This window comes from Nyctereutes procyonoides, unplaced genomic scaffold, assembly GCF_905146905.1.
Source record: "Nyctereutes procyonoides isolate TBG_1078 unplaced genomic scaffold, NYPRO_anot_genome, whole genome shotgun sequence".
Lineage (NCBI taxonomy): Eukaryota > Metazoa > Chordata > Mammalia > Carnivora > Canidae > Nyctereutes > Nyctereutes procyonoides.
In genome coordinates, this window is record NW_026575040.1 from 23,820,837 (window position 1) to 23,846,999 (window position 26,163).

General features: G+C 38.4%; 1 protein-coding gene across 1 annotated transcript in view; it reads right to left on the reverse strand.

Annotated features, from left to right (window-relative positions):
- Positions 1-8,488: 8,488 nt before the first annotated feature.
- The window catches only part of AP4E1 (adaptor related protein complex 4 subunit epsilon 1), a 56,190-nt gene continuing 38,515 nt past the window's right edge, over positions 8,489-26,163 (reverse strand). The window contains 6 exon segments of the mRNA XM_055319991.1: positions 8,489-11,659; positions 12,697-12,854; positions 14,356-14,546; positions 15,913-16,470; positions 19,976-20,234; positions 23,606-23,729. Of these exon segments, the coding sequence (XP_055175966.1) occupies positions 11,499-11,659; positions 12,697-12,854; positions 14,356-14,546; positions 15,913-16,470; positions 19,976-20,234; positions 23,606-23,729 (1,451 nt within the window). The 3' untranslated portion in view covers positions 8,489-11,498.

The window sequence follows — 26,163 nt, forward strand, 5'->3', positions numbered from 1 at the left end:
GAAAGAGAAAGAGGGAGGCAGAGACACAGGCAGAGGGAGAAGCAGGCACCATGCAGGGAGCCCAATGCGGGACTCAATCCCGGGTCTCCAGGACCACACCCTGGGCTGAAGGCGGCGCTACACTGCTGAGCCACCTGGGCTGCCTAGCTTATGTGATTTTTTAAATGATCGTATCATCAATATAAAGACATTAAACTTTTGCTGTGATGTAATTTTGTTTTTTCCAAAAAATTGTTGGAAACATCTTTTTATTTATCTACCAATATAATAAGTCAGTATTTCAGATCAAGGAGTATTTCAAAATTTAAATTTTATAATTTAAATTATATATAAAGCACTCATTCACTTTCAAAAGTATCTCAGTATCCTCCATAAATTACATGGCTATTCTACTTAGAAATAATCCAGAATAACAGGTAATAGCCCCTTTGTACCCTGAGGAACCAAGATATACTACACTCTTCCTGGGGAGAAGTCCCTTCTGAACACCTCGTGGAGCTCCTGCAGACATCTGTATCCCCACCCTCGCTGCTCTGCCATCCAGATAGTTCCCCTAAATCAAGAGCTTCTGGAGGCAAGGACCTCATTTCATTCCCCAAGACCTAGCATCATGACTGACTGACCTAAAAAAGATGCTCAAATGACAAAAGAAAAGGGACAGAGGAAAGATTACAACTTTTTGTCAACTCTGCTCAGTTTCTGCAGTCCCAATCCTGCAGGGGCCATGCCCCACTCTGTTCTAGCACAGGGTCTGGAGAGAACTGTGCGAAGCCTGGCATGATGACCGGCCTTGCCCCCTCTCCTCTCTGGGCTTCTGGGACTGGCAGCTGTACTTTTCCGAACCACTCAGTAAAGCCTCACATTAGCCCTCAGTCAGCTGGCCCATCTTGGTGCCCCCAGACTCACACCCCCTCACCCCCTGAACGCTGGTCCTGCAGCCCTGGGCTTGCTCCCAACACTCCAGTAAGGAACTGGTGGTCTGATGATTCTACACTACGCCCTGCTGGGAGCAACCAGGACATACTGGCTGAGACACTATACTCAGAGGCACCTCCTCGAAAGTTGATGTGGCTGGGGGGCATGCCTGGGTGGTTCAGTTGGACTGTTGATTTTGGCTCATGATCCCAGAGTCATGAAATCAAGCCTGGAGTGGGGCTCTGCATTGGGCATGAAGCCTGCTTAAGATCCTCTCTCTCTCTCCCCTTGCCCCTCCCCACTGCTTGCACAGACGTGCACAATCTCTCTAAAAAAAAAAAAGTTGGTGTGCCTAAAATAATTCAATGATTTTAAAAAGATATTTCATCTAATACAATAGTTAACAATTTCAAACATGTTTATTTCATTAAATAATCATATGTGTACCTCTGTGTGTGTGAATCTCTAGATGTAGGTTGGGTTGATTTGCTTATCCCTAATTTTCGGTAATGATTGTTTCCTAATACAAAATAAAAACAGTCAATCATCCATCATCAGTGGTTAACTTGTTGAAGATAGGTTTCCTGTGGCTTTATAACTACCTGCTTCAATTAAATAAAATCATCACAGCATTATTTAATTTCCTGACCCAATTGCCAAATTAAAATAAAAACAAATTGCTGTAATTTCTCAATTTTCTTTAGACTAGCTGGATTTTCAGCATTCAGAATGGCTCCAAATCTGTAAGTATCCAAGAAAAGAAAAAACAAAATATGTCTCTCTCCAGTCAGAAAAGAAAATCCCTGTCAGTCTGCTCACAGAAGTTACGGCACCCTCTGCTTGGCGGAACTTCCAAAGGGCCAACTGCTCCTCACCAAGGCCACAAGATGTGGAAGAAGAAAAGGAAAAAGGAAATAAGAAAATAGGCAGAGGACATTCAAGGGTGACCACAAAACCCCTAAAGTCCTAACTCTACCGCTAGATACCTGTGTGACTTCAGGCAAGTCGCTTTAGTTCCCGGAGCCTGTTTCTTCATCAATAAAAAAGGAAAATACAAACAGGGGTTTGGGAGATTAAGCACATAATAGAGTTTGGAACAGGGCCCACCTGGGTGGCTCAGTGGTTGAGTGTCTGCCTTTTGGTTCAGGTCATGATCCCGGGGTCCTGGGATCAAGTCCCGCATCTGGCTCCTCACAGGAAGTCTGCTTTTCCCCCGGCCTAGGTCTCTGCTTCTCTCTGTGCATCTCTCATGAATGAATGAATGAATGAATGAATGAATGAATAAATAAATAAATAAATAAATAAATAAATAAATAAATAAATACTTAAAAAAAAGTGTTTGGAACTGTTTCTGACCCAGTGGCACTCAATAAATGTTACCTTGTTGTGATAGCAAATTACTTTTCCTTGGAGGCCTCTTGGATTTAATTAGGGCTAGACAATCACTGTGGACAGGAGAGAAGTCAGTGGAAGAGCTAAGGCGGAGAACTACTGGCACTCTACGGGTTGAGAATCCCCTAATGGGAAGGAGGGGGTTATAAACAAATTATATACTACTTAAGACAGGACAAATAGGCTTCATTTTGAGTGGCAGTTCAGACTACCTAGTAGTGGATGCCTGTAGGGCTACAGTAGGACGGATTCTGAAACTGACGCTGGAGTCCAGAGGCAGGAGGGATGTATAGATGGCAACATCTGTCCTGACCTTAGAATCGTGATGGCAAGGGAAATACAAATCAAAACCACAATGAGATACCACCTCACACCAGTGAGAATGGGGAAAATTAACAAGGCAGGAAACAACAAATGTTGGAGAGGATGCGGAGAAAAGGGAACCCTCTTACACTGTTGGTGGGAATGTGAACTGGTGCAGCCACTCTGGAAAACTGTGTGGAGGTTCCTCAAAGAATTAAAAATAGACCTGCCCTACGACCCAGCAATTGCACTGTTAGGGATTTACCCCGAAGATTCAGATGCAATGAAACGCCGGGGCACCTGCACCCCGATGTTTCTAGCAGCCATGTCCACAATAGCCAAACTGTGGAAGGAGCCTCGGTGCCCATCGAAAGATGAATGGATAAAGAAGATGTGGTTTATGTATACAATGGAATATTACTCAGCCATTAGAAACAACAAATACCCACCATTTGCTTCAACGTGGATGGAACTGGAGGGTATGGAGAAGGACAAACAGTGTATGTTCTCACTTATTTGGGGAATATGAATAATAGTGAAGGGGAATATAAGGGAAGGGAGAAGAAATGTGTGGGAGATATCAGAAAGGGACACAGAACATAAAGACTTCTAACTCTGGGAAATGAACTAGGGGTGGTGGAAGGGGAGGAGGGCGGGGGGTGGGGGTGAATGGGTGACGGGCACGGAGGGGGACACTTGACGGGATGAGCACTGGGTGTTATTCTGTATGTTGGTAAATTGAACACCAATAAAAATTAATTTATAAAAAAAAAAAAAAAAAAAAAGAATCGTGATGGCAGGTGCCATTCCTGATCAGTGCACAAAGGACCCACCTGTGGTGACCTGTACAATACAGGGCACCTGTACAATAGAACTTCAATAGAAAGTCAGACAAGGAATAGTACCTCTTAAACCAAGAAATAATTTAGTTGAGAATTTTAGTTGAGAATCACTTCATTAAAATACACAAACCCCCACACACACATCTAACAAAGAAAAATGCCAATACTGGTAAGATACATGGCATTACAGGGACAACTCTTGGGGGATATCCTACTTTATTGACTTCGGCCCTTGAAATCCAAGGAAGAGGTTGGGAGACCAACTCTGTTAGAAAGTCCATGAGCTGACATGTTCAGAAGTTCAATGTTCACAGAAGGAAATTTTATTTAAGAAATGACAACCCTCTTCCCCTGCATCCCCCACCACCACCAAAAAAAACCCTACTATTCTACACACACAAATCAGCAGTACAAAGTCCACAGTATTATCCCACAAAGAACATTCCCAAATACCACTCCCAGTGAGTTCAGCTCTGGCTGGCCTACAGAGCTCTTAGCCTGGGGCTGCTTGGCACTGTCGACCCAAGTGAGGCTTCACACTGAAGGGAAGACTTAAGAAGTCCTCTTCTACTCCATTCTGCTTTCTTTTTTTTTTTTTTTTAAGATTTTATTTATTTATTCATGAGAGAGAGAAGCAGAGACACAGGCAGAGGGAGAAGCAGGCTCCATGCAGGGAGCCCGACGTGGGACTCAATCCCAGGTCTCCAGGATCACGCCCTGGGCTGAAGGCATGAAGGCAGTGCTAAACCACTGAGCCATCCACTGAGCCACCAGGGCTGCCCTCCATTCTGCTTTCTTAACTAGCACTTAACTGCCACAGTAAGGGGCTCTTCCTTTTCATGCTAATTGCATCCCCCAATGGTGGGTAATTTTTTTTTTAAGATTTTATTTATTTGTGTGGGGTAAGGGACAGGGGGTTGGAGAGAGACAAGCAGACTCGGTACTGAGTGCTGAGCCCAACAGGGAGGATAGATCTCACAACCCTGTGATCACGACCTGAGCCAAAATCCAGGCGCCCCACTACATTATCGTTAATAACCTGGCCAAACCTAAAACACAGAGGAATGTTCTGGTTCTGCCTCCACAGAGTAAAATGTGCTTCTTCCTTCTCTGAATTTGATCAAGTGCCTCAGAAATCCCTGAGGTAGAAATGTGTCCTTCATGAAATTAAAGCCTAATTAGGGTACTACCTCTTCTGACTGACAGTAAAAAGAACTAGATTTACCCTCCTGCCATAAACAACTGGGAAACTAGAAAGATTACACGAAATCATGATTTTTAGACATTGAAAAACAACCAGGGCAGGACTCTGATTTCACTGAAAGAAGGGAAACAAAAACCAAGGCAAACCCTGTGACTGTCCCAGCTAACTGCCTGGAAGTAGGTTCCAGGGCACAGGATAGGGAAGGAAAAATCCTAAGAGATCAGGGAGGCCAGGATGGCTAGAATTTGGGACTGAAACAGTTTGTTTCCACCAGCCAAAGTGCCCTTGTGAGACAGCAGTAGTATCTTTAGAAGGCTGTTGTCTTAATGGTGAAAAGTTAACCCTAAAGACTGCTCTGGACTCAGCCTAAGAAAACTTAAAAGTAGGTGTTGAAAAGACCAAACTGATTCCAAGTAACTGTACCAGTACAGACTCCAATTCTCTCTGAATTGCCTTTAAAGTTTAAGAATAGGGATCCCTGGGTGGCGCAGTGGTTTGACGCCTGCCTTTGGCCCAAGGCGCGATTCTGGAGACCCCCGGATCGAATCCCACGTCGGGCTCCCGGTGCATGGAGCCTGCTTCTCCCTCTGCCTATGTCTCTGCCTCTCTCTCTCTCTCTGTGACTATCATAAAATAAATAAAAATTTTTAAAAAAATAAATAAAGTTTAAGAATAAAGGATTTAATATGAGGATTAGCAGGAAGGGATAGAACCACCACTGATGGTTTTTTCTAGGTTTGGCCTTTATAAGGCTATAAATCAAGATCCTGGTTGAGTGTTAGATCCAAGATAGCACTAACAGAAATATAATGCAATCACATATGGAGTTTAAAGTTTCTACTAATCATGAGAGACACCTAACTCTGGGAAACGAACAAGGGGTACTGGAAGGGGAGGTGGGCGGGGGGTTGGGGTGACAGGGTGATGGGCACTGAGGGGAGCACTTGACAGGATGAGCACTGGGTGATATGGTATATGTTGGCAGACTAAACTCCAATAAAAAAAATAGTTTGTCCAATGTAAAAATTAATTAATTAATTTTTTTAAAAGTTTCTACTAACCACATTAGAAAGAAAAAGAAACAGGTGAAATTAATTTTGATGACATACTTTTGGTCTAATATATCTACAATACTACTTCAATATCCTTAATATAAAAATTCTTTTACTTTTGCACTAAGTCTTTGAAATCCAATGTTTATACTTCAAATACATCTTCATTTTATACTTCAAACATATCTGAATTCTGACTGGCCACATTTCAAGAACAGCCAGATGAAGAAGTACATAGGACAAGGTCCAAAAGGGTCCTGAACATGGGAACTTCTGTTCCTGTGGAACTGGGATGCATCACCAACATGGGAAATTCATAAATCCCATTCAAGAGTTTTTACAGAGCTTCATCTCCAGCCATCCTGCCCCTCCCTTTGCACTTCCCAGAGGTTGAATGGGGCTGAAAGTTCCACCCCTCTAATCACTTGGGTCTTTCTGGTGACCAACCCATCCTGAGGCTCTATAGGCACACCACTATAAGTCACTTCATTGGCATAAAATCAGATGTGCTGCAAAAGGCTCCTTATGAATAACAAAAGACATTTATCACTTATATAGATGAAGACTGGTCTGATATTTGGATCCAAGTTATTTCATTTTTCCCAGAGCTCACAGTAACTCTTTCTGTTTAACCCCAGCAACTATTAATCAGTCAATTTATTTTTTAAGAGGAAAAAATAAATTCTTAACCTTGACCTATCAGGTCTTACACGTTCATCACCAGTGCGGACCAGCTTGCTCCACTCACTGGTTTTGCCCTTAACTTCACTAAATTTTATAGTAGTAATTCAGACCAAACTCCTGCCCCTAAGAATACAGCACACCTTGCCTCTGTTACTTTCAACTTGTCACACAATGTAAGGGATAGAGATGTGAAATCAAACAGATTTCCAAGTACTTTTCTCTCACTGAAATACAAAACATCTCTGGGCTCAAGTCTCTGCCCATTTGGCACATGTCCCACCAGATCGCATCAAGGAAGTAGTTCTAAGGTCTACTGTTTAGTGGCATCGGCAATGTGTTCTGGGGAATGAAAAGTACTCACCCACTTAGGAAAATAGTTTAAAATAACTAAAGAAAATTGATTCCTTTCTTGGAAAGAAGCCCGCAATCTAGCTGCAACCACTTAAAAGAATGCTCCAAGAAACTCATGGTGTTTGACATAATCTGCCTTTCCCCCCTGCCCAGGTCTGTCTTCCCTGTATCCAGGCCACAATCTTTAAATTCTCAAGGTTCTCTGGACACATCTTTTTGGGTACCCTCTGATCTTGGATCCAGGCACCTACCACAAAGTTTCCCATGTAATGCATATGAAAATGTACAATTCCTTTTAAGTAATTGTCTCCTGCTTCTTTATTCAGAAGACCTGTTCTTCCCCAACTTTCCTGATGCTATTGGCCTTGCCAATGTATATTTGTCCCTCCCATTACCACAGGGCTCATTCTTCTAGAGAAACAGGTAATGCTAACTTAGCTGGTAAATCTGCCTCATCATATTCATTAGCTACCCATCTTTAGCTTCACTGATCAAATGTCCACTGCTTTCTGTCCTAGAACAAGTTCTTTTAGATCAGTACAACTTCATGGACATCTGCCATAATGCAGAAAAGTCCTCCTCCAAGTCATAAAAATCTATCTGTAATCACACTGTATTTGCAGAGAGAGCTCTTAAATGGCATGGCAACTTTTCAGACGCCCTAGCCCTCGGGCCAGTAATGGTCCCATCAAGCACTCGTGCTTCCTCTCTCCTACCTGGTAGAAAATGGCACAAGCTAGTTTCACCAGAACTCCTTTCTGCTGACCCCTTAACTATAAACTAGATCAGATCACTTTTCTTTATTTCTAGGAGAGCAACAGGATTGCTAAAATCAATCCCTGTGTATTACCTGGTCTCGGCTTACTTATTTTGAGGGGACAAGTCTTCTTAGTCATTTATTCAGTAAGCTGAGCCCCTATTACTGAATACCTATTATGTATCAGGCAAAAGGAACATAAAACATACACATCGTCCTTAACCACAAAAAAATCACAGTCTCATTATGCATACACATAAACAAGTAACTTCCATACAATCATTAACCCTGGCCCACTGGACAGCAGGTCCCTTCCCTCCCTGCAAGAGGCCCCTCTTCTCAATTTCTGCAGTGGGTGTGGTGCATTTAAGCCCCCTTTACCTTCAATGCTCCAAATATGGGGCTTCAACTCTCAGAATTTGCTATACATTATAGCCAATAGTAGACGTAAATCGGTGAGATTCAAATGCCATCTTTGATCTAGCTCTGTGTTTTAGGATACACATGCAGAGATGCCACGAGATTCAGTGTCTAGAAGGGCTTTTTTTTTAAAGATTTTATTTATTTATTCATGAGAAAGAGAGAGAGAGGCAGAGGGAGAAGCAGGCTCCATGCAGGGAGCCCGACATGGGACTTGAACTCCAGGTCTCCAGGATCATGCCCTGGGCCAAAGGCGGTGCTAAACCGCTGAGCCACCCGGGCTGCCATGTCTTGAAGGGCTTCTTAAAGGGAGAGGAGGCCTGCAACTGAGATCAATCTACACTCTAACCTGTCTGAAGCCCACAAAGTTCTCTTTGAACATTACACAGAAACCAATATCTTTCTTTTAATCAGACCACAATTTTTGGGGCTGTGATGAGTAACTTACTCTTTTCATCCCATTCCAGTTGCTTCTTTTCTTTTTCACTAACCCTATCAAATTACTGAATAGTATTTACTTATTATTCAGCTATTTAGATAACAAAAAAATACACAGACCAAAGAACAGTATAGATCATTTTGTATTTATTACATATTTAACTGAATTTTTTCCAATTACAGAATTCAACTCCACAATAAGGTAATTAACGCCTACTAGGTTGTTATTCTCACTTGCATTTGTCTCTCCTAAAATTTTAACACAGCAAAACACCTTAAAGACACGTGAATAGGTTCAGTGCACTTTCAGGGGCTCACAATCATGAGACAAAGACCACATTTATCCATAAAAAAAGAAGACAAAGAGCTCAATATTTTACAATATTACTGACATGAAAGAAAAGAAAAAGCACAATACTGCATCTTCAGCACAATTGTTTTGGTAGACGCTAGTATTTTACAGTTTAAAATACTGCCTCTCTACAGAGCACATGCTGTGCTTGGCATGCTTGGCACATTAGCGCTTCGTAACTGCTTGGCTTCCCTCTGCAGTTTCAGGACCCTGCCTCAGGGCCCACTCTCCCCTGAACCGATCTGTCCGCCTCCACATGGACTACTCTGGTGGGTGCCTGATCCTACTCCATTCACCTGCTCTTAAGGCTTTGCTAGGTGCCCCCCCCCCCGACCTCCCCCAAGACCCATACTTGCTGCCACCTGCACGCTCCGTGAAGGAGCCTGGCGCAGAACTCCCACAGCTGCGTAGCACCCTCGCCCTTACTCCAGATGCCACCCCTTCACCTGACTCAACTGTGACTAGAAGGCAAAGAAATCATCTACCCACAAAAATCATTCTCCCTACGTTGTAGTCACATCTCCTGCAACGCAAAAAAGGCTGGTGACACCTGATTTAGAATTTAAAACATTGAGTTAATTTAGGCAGAATATATGCTGCTCTGAAACTCTTTAAAACCTATTCTTACTGTTGCTTTAAAACTGTAAAAATATAAACATTGTAAACATTCTACTAAATATTTCCATGGAAACTCTACTACTTTTTTTTTTCCATGGAAACTTACCCTACTCTTCATTTAGTGAGTTCAGAAAGAACAAAAGTGGCACTATTTTCCCTTTGGCAGGCCAGAGTGATGGCCCTGGCCGCAACCCACTATTACACATCTCCCACCATCAGATAGCTCTGTTGGCCAAGCCAACAGACATCATGACAACTGACTTCATGACAACTGACGCTGCCACTCATGAACAACCTTGCAACCAAGAAGCACTGCAGCTCACTGTAATCTCTCCTAGGTAGTTGTCCATTTGCTTGCTGGGCACCTTCCACCCACTGCGCCATACTCAACCCAGCCTTAATGCACAGAAGGATACGAAAAAACTGGAGCACCTCTTTTGCCATACACTGCATTTCTCTACAAAGTGAGAGGGTACATCCTATTTCTTTGTCAGAATAAGAGCAGAATTGGTGGGGGGGGGGGCGGCAGGAAGCTGTGGACAGAGGTAGAAATAAAGAAGCTGTTAAGTCTAGCCACCAGTGTCTACTACACCCCAGAGAGACCAACCTCTTTCCCTTCACCATGACACTGCTGGGAGCTTGAAGATGATTCTAATTTTCTACCCAAAAGGAGATACCTAAAGATATCTAAGCAGGAAATTCCAGTCACCTATCATTGCTCTTGTAGCAAGGTTTTACTGCAAGTTTTTAAAAGCATGAAATTAAAAAGATACCACATTTTTTTAAATGAATAACATTAAAATTAATTTTTAAAAATAGTACTTTTGTTTTTAGGGAGGAAAACACTAGACATGAAAAACTAATGAAATCCATCATCTCTGGGGAACTCCCTTAATAATCTTCATCAGCTATGATTAGTGAGATCATTTAAACCAAAACTCTACACCTGGATGATAAGCAGTGCCAATTAACCAGAAAACTAACTGCGATGACTTAAAACTATATTACTAGAACAGTCCCCATGGTGAAGTGTCAGAAAAAGTGAAATAATAAATATTTTCCACAGCACCATAAGATTTTATAAAATACTTACTATTTTGGTTTTTAACTTTAACATACAATCTCAAGATGGTGGTCCATCATTCATATGAGGCCTAACTTCTTCTTTACTAAGAAGAGTTCTGACACAGGCCATAAAGGCAAACTATAACATGAAAACGATAAATTTTACTGAAGAACTTGTATGGTATACTTAAGCAGTCACTGTTTTGGTTGTACCCACTCAGTACTAGTGGATTCAAAAGCCAGGAAAGATGGTTTTGCCATTTATACTCACAAAACCTAACTGGACCTAACTGATAACTAAGATATTCACCATAACTAAAAAGTTCTTTTGTATCTATTTGCTTTAGTACTGTGTGTTCTTATGGGTTGTGTTTCCATATGACAATATTTTGTAAATGGTTCTGGGTTTCTAAAATAAGAATACAGTGATTCACTTTAAATTTTAAAAATAAATGCAAGCGGAAAACAAATTCTGTAGCCAAATTATCTGCAATTATGTGTAACAAGTTATCCACAATAAAAACTATATCACAGATTAAATCCCCCCAATATCCAGCATGCTCATGGATCTCCTGAATTGTTAGTGTGTACTGTGCCAACTTAGTTCAATACCAATCTAAGCAAAACATAATTGAAATTAATGACTTGCCTATCAAAAAGCTAATACTGCATTCCAAAACCAAATACAAATTAGGTTTGGGATTATCAAAGCCATGTCCATCTCCCTTCCATTAATGTGGAGAACAGAGACTTGGTTTTACTACAAATCAACTAACACTACAGTAAATTTGCTATAAAATTATTTATAACAAAATAAATATTTTCAGTCCCTCTACACTAAGTGACATATAAATCATTAACAGTTTATAACATTAGGTCACTTTTTTGGGACCCAAACATACTGTACAATCCTGAGTAAAAGATTAAGGATACAGTTTCTTGGGGACCTTTCTTGATCAGGACTCATAAAGAAAACACACAGAACCACAGCTTATAATAATCCCCATTTTCATTAGAAGTACCAAGAGTTCTTTTTACTTTGGTAAATAAGTTTATCTATGTAAACCATTTATTCTGATGGAGTAAAATATCAACAGAGCTTCTGCTAGGATCCCTCCATCACCTTTTGACACTGATACAGTAAATAGTCAGGAAGAGAAGAGCAGGAGGATCTGAACCACAGGGCCAATACATCACCATGAACTCGAAAGTGCAGCAAGCAGGGGATGGATGGGAGCAGTTGACAGGCCAAAAGCCCTTCGTTGCCTACAACAAAACAAAAATTAAAAATTCCTAAGACAAAATAACTAAAATAGACACTTCTCCAAAGAAGATATACAAATGGCCAATAGGCACATGAAAAGATATTTGACATCACTGATCAGTAAGGAAATGTAAGGAACTACTCATATATATATATATATATATATATATATATATATATGATATATATATATCATATACATACACACACACACATGTATACACATACACACATACTTTCATGTATATATAACCACCGTTGGTGAGGATGTGGAAAATTGGGAACCTCTGTGCACTGCTGGTGGGAATGTAAATGGTGCAAATGCTATGGAAAATCATATGGTAGTTTCTTTAAAAATTAATATAGAATTATATAACCAAAAGAACTGAAAGCAGGGACTTGAAACCAAATATCTGTACACTCACACTCACAACAGCATTATTCCTAGTAGCCAAAAGGCAGAAGCAACCCAAGTGTCCTTCAACACATGAATGGATAAACAAACTGTGGTATATTCATATAATGAATAGTATTCAGGCTTAAAAAGGAAAGATATCTTGACACATGGTACATGAATGAATGTTGAAGACATCACGCTAAGTGAAATAAGCCAGTCACAAAAGGACAAATATTGCATAATTCCCCTTATATGAGACACCTAGAGTAGTTGAATTCATAGAGACAGAAGCAAGAATGGTGTTACTAAGAGCTAGAGAGGGAATGATAAGTTAGTGTTTAAAGGGCACAGGATTTTAGTTAAGGAAGAGGAAAAGTTCTGGAAGTGATGGTGGCAACAGTTGTACAACAATATGAATGTAATTAATGTCAATGAACTGTACAGTTAAAATTGGTTAAAATGGAAAATTTTGTTTTGTTTTACCACACAAAAAAAATACTTAAAGTTTGAACAACACACTCATTTGAAAGATACTCATAACAGGAAATACAGCTCTAAGAAATTTGATACTCGTAAAAGTTGATTTGTGCTCTGTGAGAAAGCCCCTATTACACAAGATTGTCTTTACGTAACTCTACGAACCTATAATTTCAACAACATGAAGTCTTAGTTTCTGTTGCAGGGTCTTTAGGGCAGAAGACAGAGCAGCTTGAGCTTCTGACACTTTTACATTTTGCTTCACATCATTTGCGAAGGATAACCAGAGCTTGCCAAAGTTTTCAGTTGAGATTTTTAACGGTCTGAAAATAATTTTTAAAATTAGATTTATGTCCAAAAGAATGAAATTAATTCTAAACAAACAAATAAATACATTTCAAATGACTCATGAGAATAAAACAATCATTGTAAATCTGGGTCCCACAAAATTTATGTTTTTAAACTATGTTAAGAATGCTTACCATCATACTCCAAACTGATGAAAATACTGAAAAAAAGATGTTATTAAGGTGTAAATGTCTTTTCAATAAATCACTCAGTTCTCTCTTTATCTGAGTATTAGTCATTTCAGTAAAATTTTACAAAGTGATTTCATGAATCATTCAAATATAAAACTTTCTTTCACATATACTTTGGATTTGACACTATCTACATCATGTACAGAGTATGAATACAAAGATCTAGCACCTTATGTAAATTAAACCGTGGAAAGGATTTTAACAAATATATTTTTTAAATGTCTCATGACACTTAAGATCAAATAGTTAACGCTGGGTCTCTAGGGTGGGGGTAGAATTATAGGGAACTTTTATATTCTACTTATATTTTTCTATACCATCTGAATTTTTATAATAATTATACATTTATTCTTTAATTAGGAAAAATATTTTTTCAAGATACACAGGATTTTATTAATACACACAGAAGACCTGTTTATCATATGTATTGTGCTTGATCAGGTTACTAATGCTCACCACAGGATACACCCCTACAGTCAGAGAATGTTAGTTCTTAGAAGGCTGGATTCTACGTTATTCAGCACCAAAGGCAGAAACACTCTTTGACAGAGAGAGAAACATGTTCTTACTAAAAGATTTTAAAGAGTAGGCAAAAATTACAGCAGTGTAACACAAGTGAATGTGTGAAGGTTAAAGAACTTTACAGATACTCATGCGTATTCTGCACTCTTGGTTCACGTGGCTTTCATTCTAAAAAATGTCTGAATACAGTACAATATTACCATAAAACTAAATGAGGGAAGAGTGAAGAAGCTGTCTTCAATTATTTGGTAACACTGCAGAGTGCCTAGTATGATGCTAAATACTTATTATATCTCTAATAGAAGTTTAATAACCCTGAGTAATTTGCTTACAGATCTCGGAAGCTTAATAAACAGATTTTATGAGTTAATCAAATATATGAAATATAAATGAGAGAAGCTTTAAAAGCTTTTTTAAAAAGCCAGGCAGATTCTCTAAAGTTATTTCAGATTAAACATTCGTTCCGTATTACGTTCTTTTAGAGGTTTTCCAGGATTACTAATCAACCTCAACCTAAATCAAGTCCCATATTATAATTGCTCATCGTGCCATTTACTTTCTCTTCACAGCACAATTCAAGACTATATATGCATTCATGTGATGTGTTCTCTGCTCTAAGACTGAACACTCCCTAAAGGAAGGGACTGTATCTAGTTTTGAATTATATTCTCTAGCACCTACCACAATGTTTCTGTCCAGAGAAAAGGCCTAATAAATATTTGCTGAATGAATATCTTGAATTAATATTCCAGAAAATATTTACCTAATGAAATCTAATAGCGATAAGTTTACAGAAAATTCAAGCTGATCAGAATGAGTATCCATCATTTGATAATTTATAAAACCAGTAAGATTCCCGTCTGTAAAAGGTTTCTCCATCTGCACATTATATTGAAAGGTTTTGATGCTTTCTGCTTCTATTACAGGCAAGCAGCATCCAGGTTGCTCAGTGATCTGTAAATAAAAGTAATAAAAGTACTGAAGAAGGGATCAATACAGACTATCATATGAATACCAATTTTCTATTTCACTGAAGTCTGAATAACACACTTTTGTGAGACATTAAAAACAAACCACATTATGAAAATGACAACTTCACTTGAGAAAAATTCACTAACACAGGTAATTAAGAAATAGAATACAGGTAAAGGTTGTGTAACAAATTGCAGTGAAAATCTGTAAAATTTAGCAACAATAGTAAAAAAATTATTAAGCTTGAATCTTTTGGTTCTCAACTCTGGCTAGCACCATATGTTTAAAGTGAGGAGAGTTAAAACACACACACACACACACACAGGTGTCTTCCCTTCTCAATCTACATTCTTACTCAGGCTATGGGGGTTGAGTTGCCCAAGCAACTAGATTGGATTTTATTTTATTTTATTAAGTTCCACTGGTGATCCTAATGCCCATCTAGAGTCAGGAACTTCTGCCCTGGCCAGTGGCTCAGGTAATATCCCATTCAACACATTGTAGCTCATAGGAGAAATTGGGTCAGTCTTGTGAAATAACTGACCTACTGGTCAAATCTCATTATAATTCCACCAAGGACATCATATCCATACCATAATATAATTAAACATATTTCCAGAAATCACAATGGCAATCTCTTAGAGCTAGGGAGGAAATAAAATTGACGCCCAAGCACTCAGTACAGAAAAATAAATCAGTGAAAGAAAAAGGCAGTAGACAGTATACACATTTATTCTTTAATATTCTTATTCCTTGATGTTATGCTTTGTTAAACTGAGAACTTTGTCTCGGTATTTATAACAAGAATGAATGAGACATTTAAAGAGTGCAAAAAAAATCACAAAATATACACTGAAAATAATAACACAGTAACACCATGTGCCAGGTACTGCTATAAGCATTTTACAGATATTAACTCATTTTCTCCTTACAGTAACAGGCAGACACTATTAATATCTTCATTTTAAATGTGAAGAAACTCAAAGCCACAAAGCAGTTACATAACCTGACCATGTACCACAGCTAATAAGTAGCAGAAGCAAGATTCAAAGCCAAGCAATCTGAGTCAAGAGCCTCCCCTTCTTAACTACTATGCCCTATCAATACTCGCTTTGTATTTATGGCCTTCCCCAGTACAGTTGGAAAATCTTTATGATGTTTTATCTCTTTTGCATAATTCACCCCTACTCAAAAATAATTAAAAAATCCTGTCACACTTTGGGGGATTTTTTTGCTAAAGAGAAAAGGATGTGGATGAAATTTAAAACCATCAGAAGAGCCAACAGCAGAAATACTAAGTAAGCATTGTCCATTTAACGCAGAAATAAGGAACCATTCATTACCTTACCTTGAAATATTCTGCTGGAGCAATTTCTAAGTTAGCACTTTTCAATTCCAAACCACTCTTACTAGAAACTGACCATACCATCAATAAACAATCATCTTTCCAAATTTTGTAAGAAGACATTGATATGGTTTCATTATGACAGACCTCCACAAGATCTGAATGCATGTGCTCTGAAGTTTCTTCCAGTAAAGAAGAAGCTAAAGAGGTTTCATTAGCAACTGAGGGTGCAGTGGGCTGAGAAGGGTGAAAACCTTCTGTGTTGTTATCTGTAAACAAAGATGGTGAAGACAGCTTGCAATTGGAGAGTTTCTCAACTGAAGGTAGTTCTGTGAGTGACTCAGAATCCAAAAGTTCAGAATTGAGAGAAAATTTATTTAATTCTTTGTCTTCTCTATCCTGCAAAGTATCCAAATAATAATCATCTTCATAAGTTGCATTTGACGAAGAACTAAAGTAAGAACAGGTGATATTATGAGCACTGGTTGTTTCTCCACTTTTGGTTTCCTTGACTTTTGATTTCCTTCTGAATTTGTGAGATACAGTATCTGCTTTTCCTAGCTGCAAAAATAAAACATAATATTTAAAAATCCATTCTACCAGTCATGAGTTTTAAACATTTTTCTATAATTTCAAATGAGTAATTTACTAACTTGTTAAAATTCTATCTATAAAGCATAGGTTAACAAAATCATCAGAGATGAATAAAATGTTAAGCCCTAAAATTCTGACAGCTACCTCACTTTGAACTATCAGCTAAATCTTAGTTCTCATTAAAAACACATAAAATCAAAAAAAGAAAGTCAAAAAGTCATTTGTGAACAATTCTAAAAACTTGTAGAGTGTAGAATTGCACAAATTAAAAACAGTGAGGGATGCCTCAGTGGCTCAGTTGATTGGGTGTCCAATTCTTGATTTTGGCTTGGATCATAATCTCGGGGTCATGAGATTGAGCCCTGCATTAGCTCTGTGCTGAGCATGGAGTCTGCTTGAGATTCTCTCCCTCTCTCTCTCTGTCCCCTCCCAACTGCTCACACATGTACTCTCTAAAAAAATTTAAAAAACAGTAAAATTTTTAAAATAAAATAAAAACAGTGAGAAACCTAGTCATGTTTTGAGTTTCCAGATCTGCCCTGTAGAAGAGAAGATAACCTCAAATACAGGATGGTTCAAACTCTGGTTTGGTAGTCTATGGTAACCATGATTTTATGGCACACAAGTCAATGAACAGAGAAGAAAACCTGGTTTTACCTCAAGAACCAACTGGCAGTGGCTGACACACACATAGCAGGCAAGAACTCTGTAAGTGACTAGTGATGTTTCCTATTGACTCAGGAAATGAGAATGGCAAATTTGCCATCCCTGAACCAACACTCCTAGGGAATGGTCTATAAATCTATGTAAGAAAAGTAGAGTGATGCTTACTTACAGTTCTCCCTTGCCTTCCAAAGTTCTATCTAAAATCAGCGTAGCAGGCACTACTCTAAATCCACATTTCCATCCTCCCTGGGGCAGTGTGGCCACCATTCACATCATTCTAGTTCTTCTTCCATCCCCTCTTACTCCCTCAAGTCCCAATACCTCTTCCAACTCTTGGCAGTCAATTTGTCTCCTATCTTTCAATTCAGAAGTCCTCAAACAAGAACTAAAATTCTATTAGCACAAAAGCGAAAACAAGGGGGTGGGTGAAGGACTTCCATTTTCAAGCAGCCATGGGACTCGAATTAGACCTATATTAGACTGTTCAGTATTGTTCCTCAGGTCTCTGATGCTCTGAGTTTTTTCATTTGCTTTTTGTTTTCTCTTTTCTGTGTTTCATTTTGGGTATTTTTGATACTTCGTCTTCAAGTTTAATTTTTTTTCTTCTGTACTGTCTAATCTGCTGTTAATGAGAAGCTACACAAGCCATAAGACACTAGAATGACATCTTTGTTAAATAAAGAAAAGAAATAGTCAACCTAGACCTCAGAGAAAATAACTTTTAAAAATGAAGGTAAAAGAGAAAGGAAAACTAAGAAACAGACTCTTAACTATAGAGAACAAACTGAAGGTTACAAGAGGGGAGAGACATGGGGTGATGGGTTAAATAGATGATGGGGATTAAGAAATACACTTGTAGTGATGAGCACCAGGTGTTGTATTAAGTATTAAATCACTAAATTCTACACCTGAAACTAATATTACACTGTAGGTTAACTAGAATTTAAATAAAAACTGAAAAAAAAAAAAAAGATAAAATAAAGGGCAAGGATGAGGGGAATAAAAAAAAAAAAGCAAGCCTTGATCCTTAGAGTGAATTAAGTAAAAAAATTAACCCATAAAGGACCTACTATACCTTAAGTGGAAAAAAAACCTAATTATATTTCTGGTATCAAGCCCACCACCAAAAAAAGAAAAAAAAAAAGCCCGATAATTAATTTGTCACACTGAATGCTCGCTTGAGAAAGACTGTTTAACTGAAAGCTCTGCACTTTGTCGAGAGGGCAGGAATCCTTCAACAGCAGCCAGGGGATTCACAAATCAGGGCTCCGTAGCCTGGGTGCATGCTGATCTTTAAGAACTCACCCCACGGGTCTAGGGCATTCACAGGTACCCTTACCGCAGCCAGCTGGAACATCTTAAAAACCCAAAGTAAGTCACCTAGCTGCTGAAATGCAAATGCTGAGACAGCATTAAGATCCATTACTTATTAATAGTTTGAAATTGATTTTTTTTTTCCTTAGGAGGGAATATCAAGGCTGATAGAAATGAGGTCCAGAAAAGAGACAGAAAACAGGCAAAAAGCATAGGAATGGAGGGGAAATTCCACCAACGGAGAAAGAAGATGGAAGAACTGGAATGATCTAAAACTGAAGAAAATTGGGCAGCCCGGGTGGCTCAGTGGTTTACCACTGCCTTCAGTCCAGGGCATGATCCTGGAGATCCGGGATCGAGTCCCACGTCGTGCTCCCTGCATGGAGCCTGCTTCTCCCTCTGCCTGTATCTCTACCTCTCTCTCTCCCTGTGTCTCTCATGAGTAAACAAATAAAATCTTAAAAAAAAAAAAATAACCTGAAGAAAATGGAGCTCTAATCACAATTTTGTACCAGGTAGGTCCATCAGTCCACCAGATGGAAAATTACATGGAATTTTCAGATGCTCAAAATAGCACCTGTCCTTTACTCCAATTTTTCATTCTTTAATAAAAAATTATAATAATAATATATCAGCATAAAAAGTTTTGAAAATCATAATCATAATGCCTGAGTGTAGTTTTCATTTTTGCATAATTCTTTGTCTCAATAACTTTTATCTTCTTTTCTTTTTTTAAAGATTTATTTTTATTTATTTATGATAGACATAGAGAGAGAGAGAGGCAGAGACACAGGCAGAGGGAGAAGCAGGCTCCATGCCGGGAGCCCAACGCGGGACTTGATCCCGGGACTCCAGGATCGCGCCCTGGGCCAAAGGCAGGCGCGCCAAACCGCTGAGCCACCCAGGGATCCCCAATAACTTTTATCTTCTTAACAGTTATGAACAAAGTATAAATAAAACTTTCTATTCTGCCTTTTTGCTTAATATATCACATGTATGTTTTATTTTAAATAAATGCAAGATTTATCATAATTAATGGCTGAGTAATATTCTGAGCGAACATAATTATATACCCATTCTCCTACTGTTAGATATCTATTTCTTACTATTAAAAATACCATTTTAGAACTACTTTTTCCATAGACATATCAAAATTGTTGAACTATTATTAATGCCAATACTTCCATTAAGCCCCCTTCCCACTGAGAACTGTCCTATCCATCCATGGGATTAATACCAGTGGTCATATCTGTAACTTTATTTGGACCCTGACCCTTGCTCCAGCTGAATGGACTACAGAAAATACCTGACTCAAGCTAAACCAATCAGAATTTCTCTTTCAGGAATATATAAAGTGTGTCATTGGTGGCTTTGGAGCTGGGGAAGCCATTTCCCACTGCGTGTAAGGTGACAGCCAAGAACTTGTATAGAGCCAGTTTTTTTGTACAAGGCAGGGACACAGATTCTCAGAAGAATAAAACAGACTACTTACCAAATTGATTGTACTTTCTGATCCTAGCCCAACAAATAACGATGATGCCAGCAGCTGCTTTTCTTTCTCCTCTTTAGATTGGGTAAGGACTTGACACTGATCCTTTTTTGTTATAGTTTGGTCTACGTTCTCCATTATTATGCTCTCTTGAGGAACAGGCAGAGCTTCAGTTTCATCCCCAGTTTTACCTTCCTTCTTAGGAAGATAGCCCTCTTTCCCCCACAATTTCTTTATACCTTCCAGCTTCAAGCTATTTGTCCTAAGGAGATTAATAATACAATTAAGTCAACTTAATAACTCCTGAAGAGTAACTTTCTTGAGGCATTTTTAAAAACACATCATTGCCATGGCCTCTTAAAACAGCTTTCAGGGGTACCTGGGTGGCTCAGTCAGTTAAGTGTCTTTAACTCTTGATTTTGGCTCAGGTTGTGATCTCCAGGTCATGAGACTGAGCCCCAAGACAGGCATCTCTAGGATGCTCAACAGCAGCAACTCAAAGGGATTCATAAATGCCCACAGTATTTCTGTAACCCTGTTTATCAAAACACATTCTTTAAGAAGAAAAAAGGTCAACTCTCCAAGTTTTACTAATAATTTAAATATCAGTTTAACAAAAAGGTTAAGTGTGATGAACACTGGGATGCCCTATCCAGATCATTCGTCAATAAAGGACATGTTGCCCTCTTCGTTGGGAGTACAGCCCTCTCTGGGACAGCCTCAGCTGCAGAGGGACACCTCGCCTGAGACCATCCCCTCCTGGGCAGCCCACACTAGTGGGCTGTTGAACAGAAGTATGGAGTCCTGGCCACATATGTGGGACTAACCCAGGACAACTCTGAAGGGCCACTCTAACTTCTGAGCTCCCCATGGGGTCAGCAGAGGCTGCTGTTAAACTGCATTGCATCTTAACTTCTTCCTCTGCCCACACCTGCTTGTTTCTCCTTCCTTCCACAGGTGGTGATCACAAGATCACTCAATATTCTTTTTTTTTTTTAAAGATTTTATTTATTTATTCATGAGAGACACAGAGAAAGAGAGAGGCAGAGGGAGAAGCAGGCTCCATGCCAGGAGCCTGACGTGGGACTTGATCCCGGGTCTCCAGGATCAGGCCCTGGGCTGAAGGCAGCACTAAACTACTGAGCCACGCTAAACTGCTGAGCCACCCAGGCTGTTGTGCCACTCAATATTCTGATGCTAAATCCATCATGGAATGCACACCCCAGGGAATCCAATTCACAACAAGAGACAAGATAGGAAAGGAGAGGAAAAATAAACCTAAAAGGAGCCTCAAGCTACTTTAAAGATTTTTCTGGCATATTTCATCTGCATACATGCCTATTATCAACATAAATTTTCTATGTCGTGGGGACACCTGGGTGGCTCAGCGGTTGAGTGTCTGCCTTTGGCCCAAGGCGTGATCCTGAGATCCAGGATCAAGTCGCGCATTGGGCTCCCTGCACGGAGCCTGCTTCTCCCTCTGCCTGTGTGTCTCTGCCTCTCTCTCTCTCTGTCTCTCATGAATAAATAAATCTTTAAAAAAAAAAAACTTTTCTCTGTCGTGGATTACATATCAGCCATCTAAAAAACAGGAAAAATAAGGGCACAAAATATGCTTCTTTATGATATGAAACATACTAAAAGAATTTTTTTTCTGTAAAAGAATTTTTTTTAAACATGAGTCATCTTTGCCTGGATTTTTACAACAATAATGTAATTCGTGGTTTTACGTGGTATACCTTTGCATTGTTTTTAAACAGATCACTCAAACACAGATGTAAATTCTAGCCAAGCTAACCTTCAAAAGATTAGGGATACACTTTAACTCAGCTCTAGGAATTCCCTTTTAAGATAGCCCCCAAATAGGGCCTAAGGTAAGAAATTCTAAATTGAGCTTGCTACTACTTCATTCTCAGCTTGCCAGAGATTGCAGAAGAGCGACTGTCTCCTCTCTAAAGCTGAGTTGCCTTGTTACTTACAACACAGGTGCTTAATCTGAAATGATGTGTGAGCTGTGGTCCTCTTTGGAAAGGAATTTCAAATTCATCCCTCATGTTCCACTTCATGGTAACACAGCGTATGTATAATTCTTTAGCAACTCAGCCAAATGTCATTTCTCTGAGAGTATGGTACATGTGTATGTATAGGATTTACAAAGATTGTCAAGTCCTCCAGATCTTAGTTCAGTACTAAACAAACAGATGCTCTCACCTGTTGTGCCTGTAAAAGAGACTAAGTTTCCTCCCTGGGTTTAGAGGCTTCCTGTCCCCTCTTTCCCTTGTCCTGGTGTTCTGATTGGGGCACATAATTGCTACCACCTCTACCATCAAATGCTCACAAATCATCTGTCCCCCATACTTGGAATATCAAAATTAAATGTCTAGGAAAGAAAAGAATGTCAACAGAGCAGGAAAAAGAAGCTAAGAAAGAATTTCATTCAGCATATCATCCTATATTCCTCATAATCTATGAGTCATTCTTCTGATAAATACTTCTTCCAACCATCATGCCGGAAGACTGACAAATGCAAAGATGAACATTAATAAAATAAGGTGACTGACTCTATAATGAACATATGAGAACTCAAAATTCAAATATCATCTTTCAAAGCTGTCACCTTTGAGATTTTATTACATTTATTCCAACAAAGCTGCCATTACTCAAAACATTTTTTAATAAGCACTGAGTAATATGTGGAACTGTTGAATCACTATATGGTATACCGGAAACTAGTATAACACTGCATGTTAACTACACTGGAATAAAAATAAAATTTTTAAAAATGTTTTAACTCTTTTTGAAGCTCCTTCACAAAGCACCATTTTCATTATTTTATGTCACATCAATATACTGACCAAAGTTATCCGGATTGATCACTAATTTCATTTGGTTAACTGAGCTATTGGATATTGATAATGATGGCAATGACAATCAGTATTAATATTAGCAGCTACAATGTATCAATCACTTACTATGCATTGGATTTTATGAGGCACTGTATAAATATTATCTCACTTTTTAACTTAATCATGTTTCTAAAATTTATATTTCCAAAATCAAAATCTACCTAAAATGGTTGAAGATTTAGCTCCACATAAGACGTTTAGATAAATGTATCACCAATTTTCATGGTGGCAGGAAAGAAGCTCTGAAAACATTTTGAAGAAAGTATCCAGCTTACTTAAATGAAGTCAGTCATCTTATTTTATGTTCATCTCTGTCAATCTTTCAATGAAATGGCTGTAAGATTATAAGGAATGTAGAATGATATGCTGAATATTCACCTGTGTATAAAAGTTCTCACATCTTTAAAAAATGTATATGTATACATATGTGTATACATATATATGTACAAATATACGTGTATTAAACAAACATGTATACATAGACACATATACACACAATACACAGTAATAACATATACACCATCATTATGTGTTAGAAGCCTATAGACATTATGCTATCTTGAAAATAAGCAAACTCTCTTAAAAGTTCTCCTGTACACCTTGAAAGCAATAAGCAGAAAACAACTGAAACAACAGCCCATGCAGAATTTAGCTCTCAGGAAACCTCCTACATTTAAAGACATTTAAATACTCCTATGTTTTCGATTTTAATAAGAAAAGAACTTACTCCTTCAGTCCAGTCTCTGCACTATTCCCAGATATATCTGAACCAAGGGAAATGCCAGCAGGAGACTGTCGTCCAGTGAAGCCAGATGAAGAAAAGGAGAGTCCATATGGTTCAAAATTGAGAACTAGAATTTTAAAACAATAACAGAAGTTCATATTTAAAACAAAGCAAAAGTTAGGGGGAAAAAGAAATTATCAGTTATCATTCACTCCTGAAATAAAATAACTGAAGATTAGAATCCAATGAAAGGGGGGCACCCAGGTGGCTGAGTTATGCATCTGCCTTTCTCAGGTCATGATTCTAGAGTCCTGGAATCCCAACCCCACACTGGGCTCCCTTCTCAGCAGGCTGTTGCTTCTCCCTCTGCCCCTCTCCCTATTCATGCTATCTCTCTCAAATAAACAAATAAAATCTTTAAAGAAAAAAAAAAAGAATCCAATGACAATTTCTATTTTTTTATTTTGTTTTTTTAAGTAACATCTACACCGAACATGAGGCTCAAACATACAACCCCAAGATCAAGAATCACATGCTTCACCAACTGAGTTAGTGAGACACTCTTCCAATAACAATTTTTAAGCTGGAAGGGACACTGGAGATTATCTAATCAAATAATTATAGCAGTAATAATAAAGTAGCTATGATTTATTGAATGTCTACTATAGTCTGCAAACAGTACTTTACTTTTACCTTTTCACCTCCCTTAGAAGCTAAAGTAGGATCCAATTAGGAAAGAAAACTGATAAATCAGGTCTACTGAATAGCTGCTGTCCCCAGACAAAAATGTTTAATGAGCTATGAATGAAGGGATGATCCTGTTTTTGCTTAACAAAATGTTCTTAGGCACATTCCTATACTGAATGGACTAATGGAGCCCTCAATGTGAAATCTCCCTTTACTAAAAAGAACAAGGTTTACTCAGGTTCAGATTCCTTTGAATCTGTATACTCAAATGAATTCAATCAAGAGCTATAAAAATTCATATTGTCCTTGTGGTAGAACTGATGCCAATATCCACTCTCCTTTCTAAGTAATAGAACCCTCAATCTTAGTCAGGTACATGTCCATCCAGAAAAGAAATGACATTTCCAGAACACTTCTGCCATATGCTTGACTTCTGGCCAATGAAATTATGTACACATTCTGTGCACAACTTCTGGGAGGAATCTGCCTACAAGAAAAAACATCTTTTTTCTCTCCCTTTCTCCTTTACATTCATGAAGCCATCATCAATCCTAGGCTGCCTACTTCTGGAATTTTTTTTAACAAGAAGAAGCAATAATCTTCTGCCTTGTATAAGGCCACATTTTGTTAATTTGTTTTCTAATATGCTGTGTAGCTATACTTAATCCTAACTGGCATATTTACCTTTTTGGACAATCTGGATCATAATACAATGGACCGTTTTAAATCATAAAAAATATAAAATATTTTTTATTTATATATATTTTATATGAAATATAATGTGAACTTCTATAATTATTATCTTCATTTTGCAAATACAGAAACTGGGGCAGAGTTTGCCATGAACTTACCAAAGATCACAAAAATAGGAAAAATGATAGAGCAAGATAAGTCAGATACTCTGGTTCTAGAGCTCTACTCTCAAGCATTATATTATACTGTCTCCTCCAAAAGAGACAGCATCTAATCCAAAGACAACTAAATAAATCAGTTTAGGATAGAATAAATTAATTATTTATCTAAATGAATGATACATAAGAGAAATAAACATGTAGAAAAAATAATAGGCTAATTAAAAATCAGAAGAATTCAGTTCTCGATGTACATTGAGTATTAACTGGGTGCATGAACTAGACCTTAATTTCTTTGTAAAGTGAAGGGTTCAGGCTATATGAGCAGTTTCCAAATGCTGATTTGATAACCAGGATCAATTGACTTTGTAGAATCTCCCATATACAGCCAAGCTTTCAGAGATTCAGATACAAAAGATAGAGGAGTAGGGCTCAAAAATCTGTATCATTTTTAAAGACTTTCTTTGTGGACTGTGATGCATAATCATGTTTGGAAACTATTTCCCTAAATCCTTCCAAGGTCCTTTTCAACTAGAAAATCCTCTCATTTTAAGCTTCTCAGTCATGTAATTTAATTTTCTATCCTATTTTGACCTCTTTAATAACATCTGTGACAGTTATCCAGCCTTTGGATAACAAAGTAGCAGTGAAGAACTCAAGAAATGTTTCCTATGTACAAGCAAAAACAAAGTTTAAGGCAAATATCAAGTAAAGATAGAGTTTAAGCAAAGAGCAGAAAGAATTCTTTTTTTTTTTTTTTTGTGCACAGTGAGAGTTTAATATAAAAGACCAATAGGGGATTGCTGTAATGACAGATTTGTCAGTAAAAATAAAAAGAGCCCTGAAACATATTGGAAGAGCACATATTGGAAGCCTTTGGGCTGAGATTATGTGTCCAAGTAAGACATCCTCCTACCCTGCCAAAGAGACTTTCTAAGATCTTGTTGGAAAGGGCAGATGGTGATTTTTGGAATGATTAAGAGTTGCTTTGATGCCTCACCAGTAGGACTTCCGGGAACTGGA